The 17,522-nt window shown below is 41.6% G+C and overlaps 2 protein-coding genes across 9 annotated transcripts in view; both read left to right on the top strand.

The window, feature by feature from the left end:
• TTN (titin) overlaps window positions 1–17,522 on the top strand; it is a 236,790-nt gene that overhangs the window by 30,964 nt on the left and 188,304 nt on the right. For all 8 annotated transcript variants that reach the window (XM_042040505.1, XM_042040513.1, XM_042040510.1 and 5 more), the window contains exons 36-43: window positions 307–567; window positions 654–795; window positions 885–1,050; window positions 1,253–1,484; window positions 2,057–2,341; window positions 2,429–2,554; window positions 4,613–4,801; window positions 9,055–9,111. In XM_042040505.1, coding sequence (XP_041896439.1) covers window positions 307–567; window positions 654–795; window positions 885–1,050; window positions 1,253–1,484; window positions 2,057–2,341; window positions 2,429–2,554; window positions 4,613–4,801; window positions 9,055–9,111 — 1,458 coding nt within the window. The remainder of the gene's footprint in view (window positions 1–306; window positions 568–653; window positions 796–884; window positions 1,051–1,252; window positions 1,485–2,056; window positions 2,342–2,428; window positions 2,555–4,612; window positions 4,802–9,054; window positions 9,112–17,522) is intronic.
• On the top strand, window positions 9,954–17,359 carry LOC121670379 (muscle M-line assembly protein unc-89-like). The gene is made up of 2 exons (XM_042040514.1): window positions 9,954–10,045; window positions 10,188–17,359. The coding sequence occupies exon 2, from the start codon at window positions 10,199–10,201 to the stop codon at window positions 16,508–16,510; it is 6,312 nt and encodes a 2,103-aa protein (XP_041896448.1). The 5' UTR covers window positions 9,954–10,045; window positions 10,188–10,198; the 3' UTR covers window positions 16,511–17,359.

Genomic DNA, 17,522 nt, shown 5'->3' with positions numbered 1-17,522 from the left:
GCCTCAATTACATTCTTTAAAGAGATTTAGAAAAAGTGAACTTGAAAGTCAGATCCTGCATTGTTCTTTTTAGGCCAACATGCCTAATTGCCAAGTCACCATAGAAAACAGAATTTGGATTCCTGTGTCATTCAGAAGTTGTGGGAGATTTAATTGTAATACTGATTCTGAACACAAAACCTACCTTATAATATTTCCAAAATTGTCTTCAAGAAGTTGAAGCATCCTTTATCTTGTTAGCATGTCATTAAAATAAAGTAAAACAGAATGGAAGAAAGCAAACCATGTCCATTTCTTTCCTTTTAGCCATCCTAATTACCTCCATGCTAAAAGACATCAATGCCGAAGAGAAAGATACAATAACATTTGAAGTTACAGTCAATTATGAAGGTATCTCATATAAATGGCTAAAGAATGGCGTTGAAATAAAATCAACTGATAAATGCCAGATACGAACAAAGAAGCTTACACACTCCCTCTCCATAAGGAATGTGCATTTTGGTGATGCAGCAGAATATACTTTTGTTGCTGGAAAAGCAGCTTCATCAGCGACTTTATATGTGGAAGGTATTTGCTCTCTTGATTTGCATACTTAGTGACTTCTGGTGGCTTAAATAACATCATGGCACTCATTCTATTATTTTTTGCCCTAGCTCGTCACATTGAGTTTAGGAAGCATATTAAAGACATCAAAGTGGTGGAGAAGAAGAGGGCTATTTTTGAATGTGAAATTTCAGAACCTGACATTCAGGTCCAGTGGATGAAGGATGGGCAAGAACTCCAGATAGGTGATAGGTAAATTATTGCTTCTACACCATATTTACTTTTGGTGTGTGTTTTTCCCCAGGAAATAGCTAGCTCATTTTCTTTTCTGGTGTGCTCAGGTTGAAAATTCAGAGAGAGAAATATGTCCATCGTCTCATCATTCCTTCCACAAAGATGTCTGATGCTGGTCAGTACACTGTAGTAGCAGGTGGAAACACATCCAGTGCCAATTTGATAGTGGAAGGTCGTGACATTCGTATCAGAAGTGCCCAGAAAGATATTCAGGTAAGGCCTATACAGATGAATAAGTATTTCATAGCTTTGTCACTCAAAGAATAATGCAAGGGAGGAGCAACAATATCTAACCAGCAAGAGTCATAGCACAAAAATCTGTAATCATAAGGTCAGAACCTCCATCTAGGAAATGGAAAGTGAGACCATAGGAAAAAACAATATTATTTCTATTATTTATTCTACTTTTCCAAAGGTCGTTGAGAGACAAAGAGCTGAAATTGAATTTGAAGTCAATGAAGATGACATTGAACCACAGTGGTACAAGGATGGTATTGAGATCAACTTCCAATATGAGGAAAGATACAAGTATGTGGTGGAAAGGAGAGTTCATCGAATGAGCATCTTTGAAACCACTTACTCTGATGCTGGAGAATATACTTTTGTTGCAGGACGGAATAGAAGTTCTGTTGTTCTTTATGTGAATGGTATGTGGCCCCACAACCAATGTTTTGACTGTTTATTACTCAATGGTTTTCTGATTTTTATATAGCTTCTCTGGAATTCTAACTCTTGAAAGAAAAAAAATTTCAAAAGGATCATCGGGAATACTACCAAATTCTTCATGTACATGGATGTTTCTTGCCCTACTGAAGTAGCTGGCTAGTGGATAAAAATACCATGGCAGTTCTTTTCCCACTGTATTTACTTAGACCAGAAAATTCTCCAGTCTAAAGAAAACTAATTTGCTCATATGGACAGATATGCCTTTCCAGAGTGATCAACCTAACAATTCTTGGACACATTTTGCCAGAAAACACTTACACCAAAACAGCCAATTATGTTAAGGCACTTGCTCCTAGATCATTCCCCCTGTATCAAGGAAAAGGGCAGATTTTCACGGACACAAAAGATTAGGAATAATAAGGGGGATAGTTTTGTTTGTTTAATCCTTTGCAAATAGTTTTGAATCACTAATAATATCAATAATGAGACTTCTCTCTCTCTCTCCTTCTTCTTCCTCTCTCTCTTTGCCACCTCGCTTCCTCACAATTTTCAGCTCCAGAGCCACCCCAGATTATTCGGGAGCTACAGCCGACTACTGTGGAGTCTGGCAAACCTGCCCGCTTTTGTGCTATTGTATCAGGCAAACCCCAGCCCAAAATTTCCTGGTACAAAGATGATCAACAGCTTTCTCCAGGTTTCAAGTGCAAATTTCTCCATGATGCACAAGAATATACTCTGTTGCTGATTGAAACTTTCCCTGAAGATGAAGCAGTGTACACCTGTGAAGCAAAAAATGACTATGGAGTAGCTACAACTTCAGCTTCACTTTCAGTTGAAAGTGAGTTTCCCATGCTCATAATAATGTTTTAGAAATGAAATTTTCATTCTTCATCTTTAAAAATCACTTCTGTCCTTTATTCTTTAGTCCCAGAAGTTGTTTCTCCCGAGCTAGAAATGCCAGTGTACCCACCTGCTGTCATAATACCACTACGTGATACTGTTACATCTGAGGGACATTCTGCTTGTTTTCAGTGCAGAGCTACTGGGACAGGTGGGTTTAATGAAATACTGTACATCTTTCCATCTCTCAGAATTTTTCATCTTGAATTCAGAAAAAAATTCAGCAGTGTATATGCTTGGATCAGTCTAACCATAGAAGTGCAGTTATTTGATATACACACAGAGCCAAGTGTTGTTAACTACTTTCAGTTAGGCAAGTCAAAGGTGGCGTCAAGCATGGAAGTTTTAAACTATCATAAGCATATTAAGTGTTTCAAAAAAGAAGATCTGTTTTACAAAATTTGTCTTTGGAAACGTCTCAGCATTTCAAATGCTAACTGATGTTGGAAAACTCTGTCAGTGAGTAAAATGTAGAGTTTCATGGGGGAAAAGCATTACCATGTCAAATGAACATGATGAAGTTTCTGAAGACACACACTGCCATGTCTGTTAACTGCACTAACTGACTGAAATTGTGACTCAACCTTTCTCCCAATATTTCTAAGTATCACTCTGCAAACACTAAACTGTGGTTACTTTCTTTTTCCTAGCATAAAAAGTGTTTCTTCATTGTCTTTTAAGTGTAGATTTTACTTAAATAAGTTTTCTTGACTTAGTGACATAGAATTTCAGTCTGCAATTAAAATATCTTTTTCCTTAACATACAGTCAAATAAAGCTACCTTTCTTCACTTAGCAAATGGCCTTGAGTAACTAATAAAATATTCACATAGTAAACTGCAGAGTAAGATCCAGTTCACAAGCCAAAGAATTTAAAATTATTTAAGATAAAAATCCTCCAAATTTAAAAATAATTCTGAGTGACAGCTCTATAAAAATTCTTATAAATTGGTTATATATGCAAACATATATAATTTTCATTTCCATCCCTTAAAATAAAACTCCAGGTTTTTTTTAAAAAAGAAGCTTTACAACAAATCTGATTCAGCTTTAGAAGTGCTGCTAAAACTCAGAAAATGTATGTTGGAAAGACTGGCCCACTCTTTGTGCAATGCATGCTAGTGTAACTTTTTAAAATAGAACTGTATTCATGTGAATGTGGAAGCTGCATTTACAGCACAAAATATAAGGATCCTTTCATCTAGGTCACCCATCATAGAATCATTTAGGTGGGAAAAGACCTCAAAGACCATCAGGTCCAACTGTTAACCCAGAACTGCCAAGTCCAGAAATAAACCATGTCCCTAAGTTCCACATCTACATGGCTTTTAAATACCTCCAGGGACTGTGACTCTACCACTTCACTGGGCAGCCTGTTCCAGTGCTTGACAACCCTTGCAATGAAGACATCATTCCTATTGAAAATTTCCTTTATTGAATACTCTAGCCAAATGTATTTGTATACCTCTCACTTGTGTTGTAAAAACCTTTTATACTAGGTTAGGTAACACATGATTGCAAGTACAGTTGTTTAATGATACACATTGTGCAACTGGCTATAGAAAACAGCCTTCTGATAACAGTAATAGCATACAATTTGAGTAACAACATATGAATCATGATGTAGTATAGTGACAGGTGGAGAGGAAAGGCTAAACTCTGCTTCAATTCTCTCCAAAGTCTACAAGAATCTATACAAGTAATACAACATTTTAAATAGGAATATATAAATCTTTCTTGAGAAATATGTAATATTTGCAACAAAAAGAGGGAAGGTGCTGTGCGTAGCAACATAATGTTCTAATTTCTTAACCTGACTAGTTCAAGCTAGATATTTTATAGCCTGTTTAATCATGCAATTGTAGCAAAATCACATTTTTAAAAAGATACTTTCACTGATTTAAGTAGTAGCAAAGTATTTTTAAATTTTTACACTAACAGAGTTAAGGAACAATTACTTTTACTCAGTAATATGTCTGCACCAGCATCAGTTTTGCCATACAAGTATTTCCAATACACAAATCAAAATCTAAAGAAACAAGTAGGTTACTTTCCAATCATCATACTTTACGAGAATAATTACAAGGCACTTTTAAAGTTAGATACTTGAGTTTAAGATTTTTGAAAGCTATAAATACAAAAATAGTGTTTATTTGCTAGTAGAATATCATCATTTACTCCTTTTTTTTTTCTTTCTTTTGCCTGAGCAGATCTGAAAGTCTCTTGGTACAGCAAAGAGAAGGAGATCAAGCCATCACGGTTTTTTAGAATGACTCAGTTTGAAGACACTTACCAGCTGGAGATTGCTGAAGCTTATCCAGAGGATGAAGGAATCTATACCTTTGTGGCGAGTAATTCTGTAGGCCAAGTGACCAGCACTGCTACCTTGAAGTTAGAAGGTACACTGTGCAATTAAAGAAGTTGTCTTGTTCAGGTCATGTTCCAATAATCATCTTAATATACACTGATGCTTATATGTGAGTTGTTGTCTGTCATGGTGTCTTTTAACTCAATTAATCGCTACCATTTTGCATACAATGTCCCCAGCATACATATATGTCTCCAAAATATGTGTCACCGACATAAAAATATATTTCAAAATTTTTCAATGTTCCATGCCCCCCTTTTCATTTACTCTAGTCTTAGAATCTGTCACGCACCAAAGATGGTAAAAACCTTCTTTTTAATGGAAGTTTTTTGCTTACACATTCTTTGATTTGCCTGTGAAGACAATCTAGTAGGAGTGTTTGTACAAAATAAATTACTTTGAAAGTGTTGAAAAACATCTTAAATAAAGGTATGTAGCAGGTACTCCGGCAACTGAAAAGAAATAGTTTACATTCATATGAATTGATGGAACATTGATCAAAGTTTTAGAGAAGAAATATTGTTTGAAGAATTTGCTGTTCTATATTGTCCTTGATATTATTAACCGTAAGTATTTTGTTTTCTTTTTGCAATAGATTTTATAAATGATGAATGAAAATAATTCATGCTGTTAAGTTGCAAGTTAGAAAAAAAATCTTGAATGAGAGAGAAAATTTACTGTAGTGTAGGGTAAGAAATTAAAAGCTGGCATGCTTCTTTTCAGGATTTAAAAAGGTTGAAGAAGTTACATCAGAGTCCCCTTGGCATGTTTCTTCATCTGTTTCACTTAAGAAGGAATCTATTGGCCAAAGGCCCGCCTTTATCCAGCCTATTTCAAGCTGCAGGGTATGCAGCGGGGAATCAGTCAGATTTCATGCTAGAGTCTCTGGCAGGCCCAAACCAAAAATCCAGTGGTTTCATGATCAACAACTCATGTTGCCAAAAAAAGACTTAGTTTTCCACTTTGATGAGTCTACAGGCACAGCTATACTGATAATAGTAGATGCTTTCTTAGAGCATGCTGGCCAATACTCTTGCAAGGCAAGAAATAGTGCTGGAGAAACAACTTGTACAGCTACACTTACAGTGACTGCAGAAGGTAAAGCCCCATTTTTACTTCAAAGGGATTCAATATGTTGTATACCACACTTCTATGCTGTTACTAATTTTTCCCTTGTTTCACACCTTTTCTTTCCCACCTAACATTAATAGTACCCTCAGTAACCCATCCACTCTCATTTCCTGTCTTTAAGCTGTAACATCTGGAAATTTTCAAGTTTGTATCTCAATATAGGTCAAAGAACAACAATGCTTTAATGAAGGCATTCATATTTTTTTTAAAAAGTGATTTAGTGATCTTTATAGCAGTGACTGAGGTATTTTGCACTATTCTGTAGGGGGGAAAAAAAACCACCTCCTTTGAAAGGGCCATAAGTTTCCAATACTAAAATGGACCACTTTAGTGAAAGAAGAGACAAGCACCGAGTATCAACTGCATGACTAGCTTAGGCATCTCTTGTCATTCATTCATGTGAATGGATAACTTCTGTGTCAACAGAGTAGTACATCTGGCATGCTGTGTTTTCAAATGAAGATCATTCATTTTCACCCCCCCATGCTGTTTGATTTTGTTCAGAGCATGGCCCAGTCAAGTTCTTTAGATACTAATGTTGTTGTTTTTGTTACTTGATTACACAGTGCAAGCCCTAGATAGGCAAAGTTCTGGGAAAGATGTAAAAGAGTCTATATCAGAACGTCACGTTTCTCCTCTCACAAAGAAGAACATTGAAACTTATCAAAAAGAATTTAAATCAGTGGAACAGCCATCACAGGAATTGCGTGTACAGGTTTTTGAAAGCGTGTCAGAAAGTTTGACCATGAAGTCTACATCAATTGAAGAAATGAAAGCCATGCACACAACAGTCCTTTCTCAAACATCTCAGAGCACCAAAATCTCTATGAAGACCTCCCAGGAAAAGAGAGATGTCCCTCCAAAGGTTCTCTTGCAACTCAGAGACCTGACTGTGAAGTGTGGTGACACTGCTCAGTTCATATGTGCCTTAGAAAATGAATTCTATGAGTTTCTTTGGGCCCATGAAGGTGAAAAGATAGAATTGTCTGAAAAATTGAAGATATCACAAAATGGGAATGTTCTTCTGCTCACAATCCTAAATGTCCAGCTGACAGATCAAGGACTATACAGTTGTACTGTGTATAATGACTATGGAGGGACAACAACTTCTGCAGTACTAACAGTCAAAGGTGGTTATCTGACTTTTAACATTATCACTTACCTTTTGCAGCTTCATTTTAACTGCCTAGAGCTCACTCATATTTCCTTTATTATCAATATTTAATTGAGAAAGCTCTAATAATAATGCTTTGGAGTTTTTCCTCCACATTTACAGCTCTATTCACAAGTGACATGCAGTACTGGGAAGTTGGTATTGTAACTCTGTGCCTCTTCCCATAAAGTCACAGATGTCTCAGGCTTTTTATTCCCCATATCCTTTGTGATATGCAGTGAGATGTAAAGCAAAACAGGCTTGTAGGAAATTTTATATTCTGTTAATTCCTGGAGCTGGAGTTTAAGGAAGAAAAGAATGTCAGATGCAATGTTGAATTAGATACCAGGTCATTTCAAACTCCAGCATGTTTCTAACAAATCCAAGATTCCAATTCCAAAGTTGGCAATATAAGTTAATGTACTTGAAAGGATTAATGGGTGCAAGTATTGTATTACTGCAACAATGAACTGTTTTCTACCTTTCGCTCTTCCTAATATATAACTATTTATTTTTTGCTAAAACTCCTTCCACCTCTTCCTGACATCAAAGTATTAAAATGTTAGTAGTGTTACCAGTAATGAAGACCCAAAAAATGTATTATCACTACAGGTGATAGTATTTCTGATGATTTCAAAGGAATCAGGCCAGAAAACTGTGATGAATAATGAGAAAGGCATTGATCCTGTTGATTTGGCTCTTAATTATTGAAATTTTCTTTCTTCACTATAGAGCCGTGAAAAGCACTTTACATAATCTTCTGCTGCTACTTACCAAATTAAGGCTCTAAATTAGAAGCAAAGATGTACTTTTTTTAGTCATTGTGGATCAAGATGGAAGTCCCACAGGCTTAACTGTTACCTAGAATTAGCCTAACAGGAACAGAGCTCTTAAATGTGCAATCACTCATGTTTAATAGCATTGTTTTAGTACTAATATACAGCATATTCTATCAATACTAATTACTGGGGTTTTTCCCCTAAGTATAAGGATTTTTTTATTCCTGCAAAACATCTGACCTAATCCTTTTCCTAACTTTATTCTTACCTAGCAAAAGAAGCACAAGCCAAAGCAGTAACAAAAATTACTCTTGAATCAGATACTAAAAGCTTTAAAGCAGCCAAAGATTGTCAGTTTAAAGCATCTGAAGTTAAGCAAGAATCTTCAAAGAAAACCTCGAGCTTATTTATATCTACATCCCAAAGACCATATGAAACAGAGAAGCAAAGAAACAGAGTATATTATCCTGATGTTGTGCCATGTGAAGACATCACAGAAACTGACGCCAAAGCACCAGAGTTTCTTGAAACTCTGCCTTCAGAAACCACTGTAGAAGAAGGAGATGATGTGTTTCTCTTTTGCGTAATGAAAGGTGTGCCTACACCTTGCGTAGTCTGGCTGTGCAATCAGCTAATAGTTGAGGAGTCTGCACTGTGTTCCATAAAACATGATGGGCCACTGTGCAGTTTGAGATTATTGAAAGTTGATCAGAACCACAAGGGTATATACAAGTGCAGAATAGTTAACTCTGCAGGACAAGCCGAGTGCAGCACCCATCTGAAAGTGACAGGTTGGCAACTGCATGCTCCTTCCAAGTATCAATTCCTCATGCATAGCATCATCATTTCATTCCAATATATTCATTCCCTAAGAGATGATAAACAACAAGAAGTATCTCATTAGTCTGTGGATTGTTGAATGTTTTCTTCAGGGATTTACAGCATGATAAAGGCATGTTGTTTTAGAAACTTTCCCCCACCCTGCGAAAAGAAAGCAAATCTTATAGAAAAATGTGCATTTCAAACAAGTTTGAAAATATTTGATTACTCTGTTCTCAAAATTTATCAGGTGTTTGAAATGTTTGGCATGCATTTATGTGTGTGTATGTACATGTGAATTTATGTGTTTTTGCAAAATAGATTGGATATTTTTACTATATAAAGTGTTGATTGGCACATTGAGCAACTATAGCTCAAAAATCTTTGTCTTTTTTATTCTAGCTCCTGAAAAAATTGTTCATGAGAAGCTAGAGGAAGAGGTTGAAATGGAACTGAAAGGTACAATCACCGATGAGAATAATTAGTACCAGTAATTAGTAATGTTGTGAAAAGCTTTTATCAGCTTCCATGAAGTGTCTGATGGGGAAAGACACATTTTAAAGCATATTGGAACATGTTGCATGTTTGTTTTGATATGCAAAGGGTTACCTGCATTATAAGGTTATTCAAGTTTTAAAATATGTTTAAAACTTCAAATTTATAACTGTGCAGCCATATTCTTAACTTTTACTTCATGCTTTGCAGCTGTTCACAGAGCTCTTATTTGTTCAATTTCCTTTTGAATGCATGGAATAGTTTACTTCAGAAGGAAGTTATACAAATCTTAATTGTATTACTTTTAAACAAGTTAGCAGCCTAACATTAATCAGTTCAATGGACACTGTTGAATGGGTACATGAAGTATACTAGAGAGCATTTGTTGTTTAGGTTATGTGAAAGCTACACATTCCCATTGATTCCTTGCACTTTTTTTTACATACATTAATTCATCATTATACATCTCTTACCCTGGCTTGCAGATAGCATACGTGGTTCATGTTGCTTGCTTTTTTCCCCCGTGCATAACACTGTGAAGTTAGTGGCTGTATTAGTTCGAATAAACGCCTTCTCATTTCATGTTACTTACTTCTAAAAAAAATATATTTCAAAATATTTTTTTCAATTGTTTGAACATACCTACAAACAGAGGGGTCAGAAAGGGCGTTTATTCTACTGTCTGCAAGTCAGGTAAGATTTTCTTCTTTGCCACCCAAAGACACACAGCTTTTCCAGGCAACAAAAACATACACGCAGAAGAACATGTTATTTTGAAATTCTTTTTTTGCTTGTTCAAGAAGAAATTTCCACAGTCTGAAGAAAGAACAGACAACGAACGATTTTCGTGTCAATCTTTAAAACAGAGCAAGGCGTTGCGTTTATTCGAACAAATATGGTGAGTGAATTACTTTTTTTTTCCTGGGTGTGTGATGAAATCTGTTGCATGCCCATTTTTTATTTCAACATATTGCTACTTTTTTACAACCAGATGGTAGGCAGAGCATGACATGTAATAACCCAGTCTCCTTCTCTTGCAGAGCAGCACAGCATGGTGGACTTCAAGGGACATGGCACAGTGGCGGTGCTGGCTTGCCCCCAGAACCGTAAACCCATCTTCACACAGGGCTTGAAGTGTAGGTCTGTTGTGGAGGGGGACCCTGCGTTCTTCCACTGCAAGCTGGTGGCATGCCCAGCACCACACATGGCCTGGTTTCACAACAACCGGCCTGTCCTCCAGGACTGCCGCAAGGTGATTCGCACCGAGAGCACGGAGCACACGCACTGTGCCAGCCTGGAGCTGCAGGATGTGCGGGAGTACGACGCTGGCAGCTACAGGGTATTCGCCATTAACAGTGAGGGCTCAGCTGAGTCCACTGCCTCGCTGCTGGTGGCACGCAGAGGGGAGCAGCGGGGCTTGGGTCTCGCCGGAAAAGGAGAGTGGGTGCGGCAGAGCTGGGAGTGCCTGCTGCAGCAGCGGCGGGAGGACCGGCTGCGGGTGGTGCTCCGCTGCACTGGCTCTCCCTTTGACAAGGGGCAGGTGGCTGAGCTTGGGGACCTCTCACCAGCCCGGGGCATGGTACGAACCATCTGTTTCCAGAGCCTGCCACTGGCGGGGCCTCACTGCCCAGGGCTGGCACAGAGTAGGGAGCACAGGCGCACAGTGCCTGATGCTGAGGAGCTCCTGGATGAGGAGATCCGTTGGAAGCTGCAGAAGCTGAGGGAAGCAAAGAGGGCAGCACTGAAAAAGAAGCAGGAATCCCTCATGTTCATGCCCCAGGAGGGCCCTCCTGGGAAGCCCAGCCCACCTAAGGTGGCTGCCACAATGGTTGGCTCGAAGCCCCTCAGAGTGCAGGTAGTGAAGCAATACTCCAGACCCAAGGCCATGGGGGAGAGATGGCAGGTGCAAGGTGGGCTCCTGGAGCCCTGCCCACCCCTCTTTGTACAGGAGGTCAAGCCCCAGGAAACTGTCGAGGGACAAAGATGCACTTTCTCCTGCCTCTTCCATGGCCGCCCACAGCCCACTGTCACTTGGTACAACAATGACAAGCCCGTGGGGCGCATCCAGGGCACTGCTGTTCACACCACGGAGTGCTGCTCCACACTGACCTTCCCATCTGTGCTCCCACAGCATGGTGGCACTGTCACCTGTGTGATCTTCAACCCACTGGGCACAGTCAGCACCTCAGCTGCACTTCATGTGAGACAGCGAATGCCAGCCTATAAGTACACAATGAAGGAAAAGGAGGGGATGAAAGTGAAGGAGAAGAAAGAGAAGGTGAAGGAAGAAGAAAGGGAGAAAGAGAAGAAGAAAGAGGAGAAAGTGAGGAAGAAGGAGGAAGAAGAAGCTGGTCTGGCCCTTGCAGCAGAGAATGGACTGCCAAGTGCAGTTCCAGACTCAGACTTGCTGTCATTGCCTGTGGAAATCAAAATCACTGCCCCCACTCCAACGCCAGAGCAAGACACAGAGATGAGGGAGACCCCACGACTCTCTCCAGAGCAGGCTGCTTTCACCATAAAGCACAAATTTAAGTTTTCATTTGATATGGGAAATGAACCACCCCAAATTGTGACAGAAGCCCCAGCACATATTCACTGCTGTGAAGGAGAGGAAGTGGTGGTGGAGTGTGCTGTGTCTGGGCAGCCCCCACCAGCTGTGACCTGGTCCTTGAATGGCCAGAGCCTCTCTGCCAGTGAGAGGCTGAGGTTTGAAGAAGACAAGAATGGCATATACCGCTTACACCTTCAAGAGGTCTCTGTCACGGATGCTGGGCGATACTGCTGTGTGGCCACAAACGTGGCTGGAACAGCACAGACTGCCTCTGAGCTGACAGTGCAGCCCAGCGCACCCAAGCTGTATAGCAAGGATGGAGGCACTGAGGAACTGCCTACCATGGACCATGTCCTGCACCTCCAAGGCCCCAGCATACTTGGGAAGGATGAAGAGGAGCAAACCGCATGCCCCAAGGAGGAGCAAGCCCACCTACCATGGTCCCTGAGGTTGTCTCCACCTTCTGGTGAGCAGCTGGAAGAGTGCGAGGAAACTCCTCACTTCAGGGAAAGTGAAATAGAGGAAACAATGATGCTGGATACCACAGAAGTTTATGCAAGGCAAGAAGTGGGCAATACAGAAGAAAGGGTGAGTTATACAGATGGTATTTCTGAGATGAGGCAGTACAAGGGAAAAGCTGACTCTGAGGAACATAGGTTTGGAATTGATACCACTGAATTGCACCCTACCATATCCAGGGAAGGATGTGAACTGGTGGCCAAAGACTCAGGTCACTTTTCTGAGGAGCTGGAGCCTGAAGGAGGCAAGGTGCTACCACATACAGATACCCTGTCTTGGGACATCTTGAAGTCACCATTTATGGAAGTGGAAGGGCAAACACATGCCTTTGAGCAGTCTGCTCTGGCAGGGGAGTGTAAGGATTCATCATTCATGAAAGTGCAAGAGCAAACACATGCCTTTGAGCAGTCTGCTCTGGCAAGAGAGGGTAAGGATTTGTCATTTATGGAAGTGCAAGGGCAAATACATGCCCCTGAGCAGTCTGCTCTGGCAGGGGAGTGTAAGGACTCATCATTTATGGAAGTGCAAGAGCAAACACATGCCTTTGAGCAGTCTGTTCTGGCAATAGAGGGTAAGGATTTGTCATTTACGGAAGTGCAAGGGCAAACACGTGTCCCTGAGCAGTCTGCTCTGGCAGGGGAGTGTAAGGATTCACAATTTTTAATTCCTATATCACCTGTGGTGCAAGAGGGAAGTGATGTGTGCACAGAGTGTGATGCCCCTGCCTGGGAGGCAATGACTCCTGATGTGCCTCTTGTGGAAGAGTATGTGCCCCACCTGCAGGACCACATTGCAAGCAGCCCCACAAAGGAGGAGTTTGGCTTTTATAAATTCTATACAGGAGAGCAGCAGGAAGAACAGGACAAGGAGCAAGAGAGATCAGTTGATATTGAACAGGAGATTAAAGCTGATGATAATCTTTGTAAAGAAGAACTGATTGATGATGGTGATGCCACACACTGGGAAATGAACAGAGACAGGCAAGTGCTGCAAGAAATGAAGTCTGATGCATGCAGCCCTTCCTTGGATTTAATCCCCACTCCTCCTGGCATAGAAAACTCAGGTCAGGTTTTTACTGAGGAAGCTGAAGTTCATCTGGAGGAAGTGCATTTCAGAGAGAAGCTGTTGCCATCTGAGACTGAGACTGAGATCACATTTGATCTGAAGAAGTTTGTGGAGCCTTTCCCGGCTGCAGAGACTGTGTATACAGAACAGGCAAAACCCACCACATCACTGGAAAGTGTGCAGGTAAGAGTCACTGCGCTCAACTCCCCTGTGCACCAGCATGGTGTGCCTGAGGAAGAGGTGTCTCTGAGTGAGGAGCTGCATCAGAGCTACAGGATGCAGCAGGAGGAGGTTGATGCCCAGGAAGAGGAACAGCCAAGAGAAGTCACAACGGCTGATTTGCAAACGCCTAATGGGGATCTTGGCAGCATCATGATATCTGCTGAAGAAGAACACTCTGCAGAAGAAATGCAGGAGTCAGAGGTGAGTGTCTGTGGAGAGGACTTAATTCAGGAAAAAATGAATGAATTTCTAGTGGAACCCCCAGAAGGTTTCCAAAGAGGAGTTCAGGAAACACATGTGTGGGAGAGTGGGGAACGACTGGAGACCACAGACTCCCAGCGTGACAGCTTCATTATGGACTTGAAAAAAGCTGCACATGAAAAGAAACTCCAAGCTGGGCATCAGGCTGAGGAAGGTGGTGGTTCTGAGATAGAAAAGGTCTTTGAGCCAGGAATGAGCAGCTTCACCTGTGAGATAGAAAGCACAGATTCCCCTGAGGAGAAGCTCAGAGACATTCAACAGGAACCAAACACAACCAAGGGTTTCTCTTTTGGGAAACTCATACTTGGGTTAGTAATCGATGATCCTGTGGCACAGGAGGAGCAAAGGAGGGAGTCTTGGGACAAGAAGAGGACTCCCACTGAGGAAGCCTCTGAGAACAGTCTGGATGTAGAAGAAATGTGGGAGGATACTTCTGCAGCTCCAGAGTCCAGTGCTGTTCAAATCTCAGAGCTGGAGCCTGATTTGTCTCTGGCCAATTATTTAAGATCCACTGGGATATATGAAACTCCAAATCTCAGAGGCACAGTTCAGAAGGTTCAGAAGGTTCAGAAGGAGCAGCAAGAAACTATCACTTCACTGGAAGTGGAGGAGGTTACCTTCAGCATGGTTTATGATTATTACAACAACCATCAGGAACTTGCCCGGCCCTTCTCTCCAGAGTCAGAAATGTCTATAGAGCTGGAGAGTGGAAGCAGAGAGGAGTCACCTGATTCAGACCGCTTCTACACACCTCCCTCCTCTGTGGAAATCTTTGAAACTGCTTCATCAGCATCCTACCACACGCCACTCAGCACACCTGAGCACTACTCCACACCGTCTGAGGGCTCAGGGTACAACACACCACCTGAGCGTTACTCCACGCCGTCTGAGGGCTCAGGGTACAACACACCACCTGAGCGTTACTCCACGCCGTCTGAGGGCTCAGGGTACAACACGCCGCCTGAGCGCTACTCCACGCCATCCGAGGGCTCAGTGTACAGCATGGCCCCTGAGCACTACTCCACACCCTCCGAGAGTTCAAAATGCAGCGCATTGTCAGAGCAATATTTCACACCCTTTGAGGGACCCTGCTCTGCATCAGGGGACAGCACGCCACCAGAGCGCTACCGGACGCCCACTGGGGAGTATATGGATGCCCTGACCATGCTCCCGCTCTGTGAGAGGAGGCATCAGCCTTCGGACCAGCCCCAGGCAAACGGGTTTGTGATGCCCTGTGAAGCCCTGGAGCCATCAGGCAGGGACATGCCACCTGCATTCCTCAAGGCATTGAGCAGGAGGAGGTTGTATGAAGGCAGCACGCTGACGTTCGTGGCTGAGGTGGTGGGTGTGCCCAAGCCAGGAGTGAAGTGGTATCATAATAAGTCTCTGTTGGAGCCAGGTGAGAGAGTGCGAACAGAGAAGGATGGGGACATATATGTTCTGGAAATCACTAATGTCCAGAAATCTGATGAAGGACAGTATCTGTGCCATGCAGTGAACATTGTTGGGGAAGCTAAAAGTATTGCAGAGGTGGAAGTTTTGCCTGAAGATGGACGGTCACTGGCACTGCCACCCCCTGTCACCCACCAGCATGTTATACACTTTGACATGGAGCAAAACACATCTTCAAGGTCCCCTTCACCACAGGAAATCCTCCTGGAAGTGGAGCTGGATGAAAATGAAGTGAAAGAGTTTGAGAAGCAGGTCAAAATCATAACCAGTCCCGAGTTTAGCCCAGACAAGAAGAGCATGGTGGTTTCCCTAGATGTACTTCCACTTGCCTTGTTAGAACAAGCTGCAGGCTTGGCAGCAGGGGAGAATGAGGATGTAAAAATTGATTTCCAAGTAACTGAAATGCCTCCACGCTTTGCCGTGCCCATTACAGATATCAAGGTGACAGAAGGCTTGGATGCAGTTTTTGAGTGTGTTGTAACAGGTACTCCTGTCCCAGCAGTTCAGTGGTTCAAAGGTGACACCCGTGTGACACCTGGCACAGGGAAGTATGTTGTGAGTCAGGAGGAGGGACTTCACAGTTTGAAGGTCCAAACTGTAGGACCTTCTGATAGTGGCTGGTATCACTGTCGGGCAATGAATAGGCTGGGAGAAGCAATGTGCAAAGGCTCCCTTGTGGTCATGGCTCAGCAGGAAGCAAATGCAGCAAGCAGTGAGATAGTCACAGGCTGTGAACCACACAAGTCCCAGAAGTGTGACTTGCTTTTGAGTAAGACTGTAAGCCCGGGTGACCAGTCAGAAATAGAGCTGGAATTTGAGTTTGAACCACACAGAGATGACTCAGAAAAAGCGATCCGACTGCTTGCAGTGACTCAACAAGAGCAGGAAGTGGAAGGGGAGAAGCGTGTCAACATTAGTTTTGATGTATTTGCAGAGCCATCTGAAGAGGAAGGGGTTGAGTTTAGGGCAGAGGACTCAGAGAGCTGCAGCTTTGAGTTCCAGGTCACAGAAGCTCCTCCCAGATTTGTGAGGCTGATTTCTGACTACAGTACATTTGTAGGTGCCTCAGCATGCTTCCAGTGTCTTGTGACTGGTTCCCCCCGTCCAAGTGTCTGCTGGTACAAGGATGGGGTGTTGTTGGAAGGGGATAGGTACTGTGCACAGGAAGAGCAGAACGGCTTGCACAGTCTTACTATTGAAAACCTGATGCAAAGTGACAGTGGGCAGTACAAATGTATAGCTACAAACAGGGCAGGAACTGCTGAGACTTGCGCTGTGTTAACATTATACTAAATTTCCATAATTTATTTCAGAGTCTGTCTTGAAATACTAAGTGGTTTTATGATGTTGTTCACTGCAGGTAAAAATGCAGCACTCATTTTAGGGGCATTGTTTTCATCTCTGTAAGGATGAAAACCACTCTGTGGGCATATTTGTGTTTCACTTAGATTTGCCTTCTTTGGGGAATTTAAGTGAGATTTAATCCATGCATAGATTTGTGCACACTTTCTGCACTGAAGGATATTTCAGGCTCCTTCTACGCTCCTTACTCATTCTTGTAAAGATATTTTAATTGACACTCATTTGTGTAGGACTAATTTTTTTGTATAATGTACATATACCTGTGTGTCTGTAACAGTGCAATCACTATTGTTTTATGTAGGCTAGAAATCACCTGAAAATGTAGACACCACCTTTTTCTTGTAACCTAGAGGTACGGAACACTAACTTATGCTTGCTCTTTAGTCTGGGTATAGTTCTGTTAAAGAACTCCTTAAATTGGTATTCTCCCTTCTCACAATGTTGTGTCAGAACACGATTCAAATCCTGTTTACGGTTTCTATCACTGCAAAATTCTTACATCTATGGGCCTCATTCTACTGACTCATGGAATTAAATGCCTTTTTTAAGTCAATGAAATTATGCTGTTGTAAAGAAATGCAGACTAATGGGAAGAAAAATGAAAATTTTGCATTAGTAGAGACCGGACAGGATTTTCTTCTCTATTACCAAGTAATAAACATGAAAGCATATTTTGTACTGTATTTTTAGGAGCTAAAGGGAAAGGAGAGAGGGAGCATAATAATAACAAATCAATTATGTTACTGTAAATTCATTAAAATAATTTTGGTTGTCCCTGTATTCCAGTGTCATTTGTAAAAAATGCATAGTAGTAAAAAAGTAAGATATTTTTATGCAGTATTTTTGTTTCACATTAGAACTACATCTCTACATATCCCTCCCTCCCTCCCTCCCTCCCTTCCTTCCTTCCTTCCTTCCTTCCTTCCTTCCTTCCGAATTCCTT

Source organism: Corvus kubaryi, unplaced genomic scaffold, assembly GCF_017639235.1.
Source record: "Corvus kubaryi isolate FWS band 111438036 unplaced genomic scaffold, C.kubaryi_AGA036_p1.0 37396, whole genome shotgun sequence".
Classification (NCBI taxonomy): Eukaryota; Metazoa; Chordata; class Aves; order Passeriformes; family Corvidae; genus Corvus; species Corvus kubaryi.
This window is presented reverse-complemented; position numbering and strand designations above follow the sequence as displayed.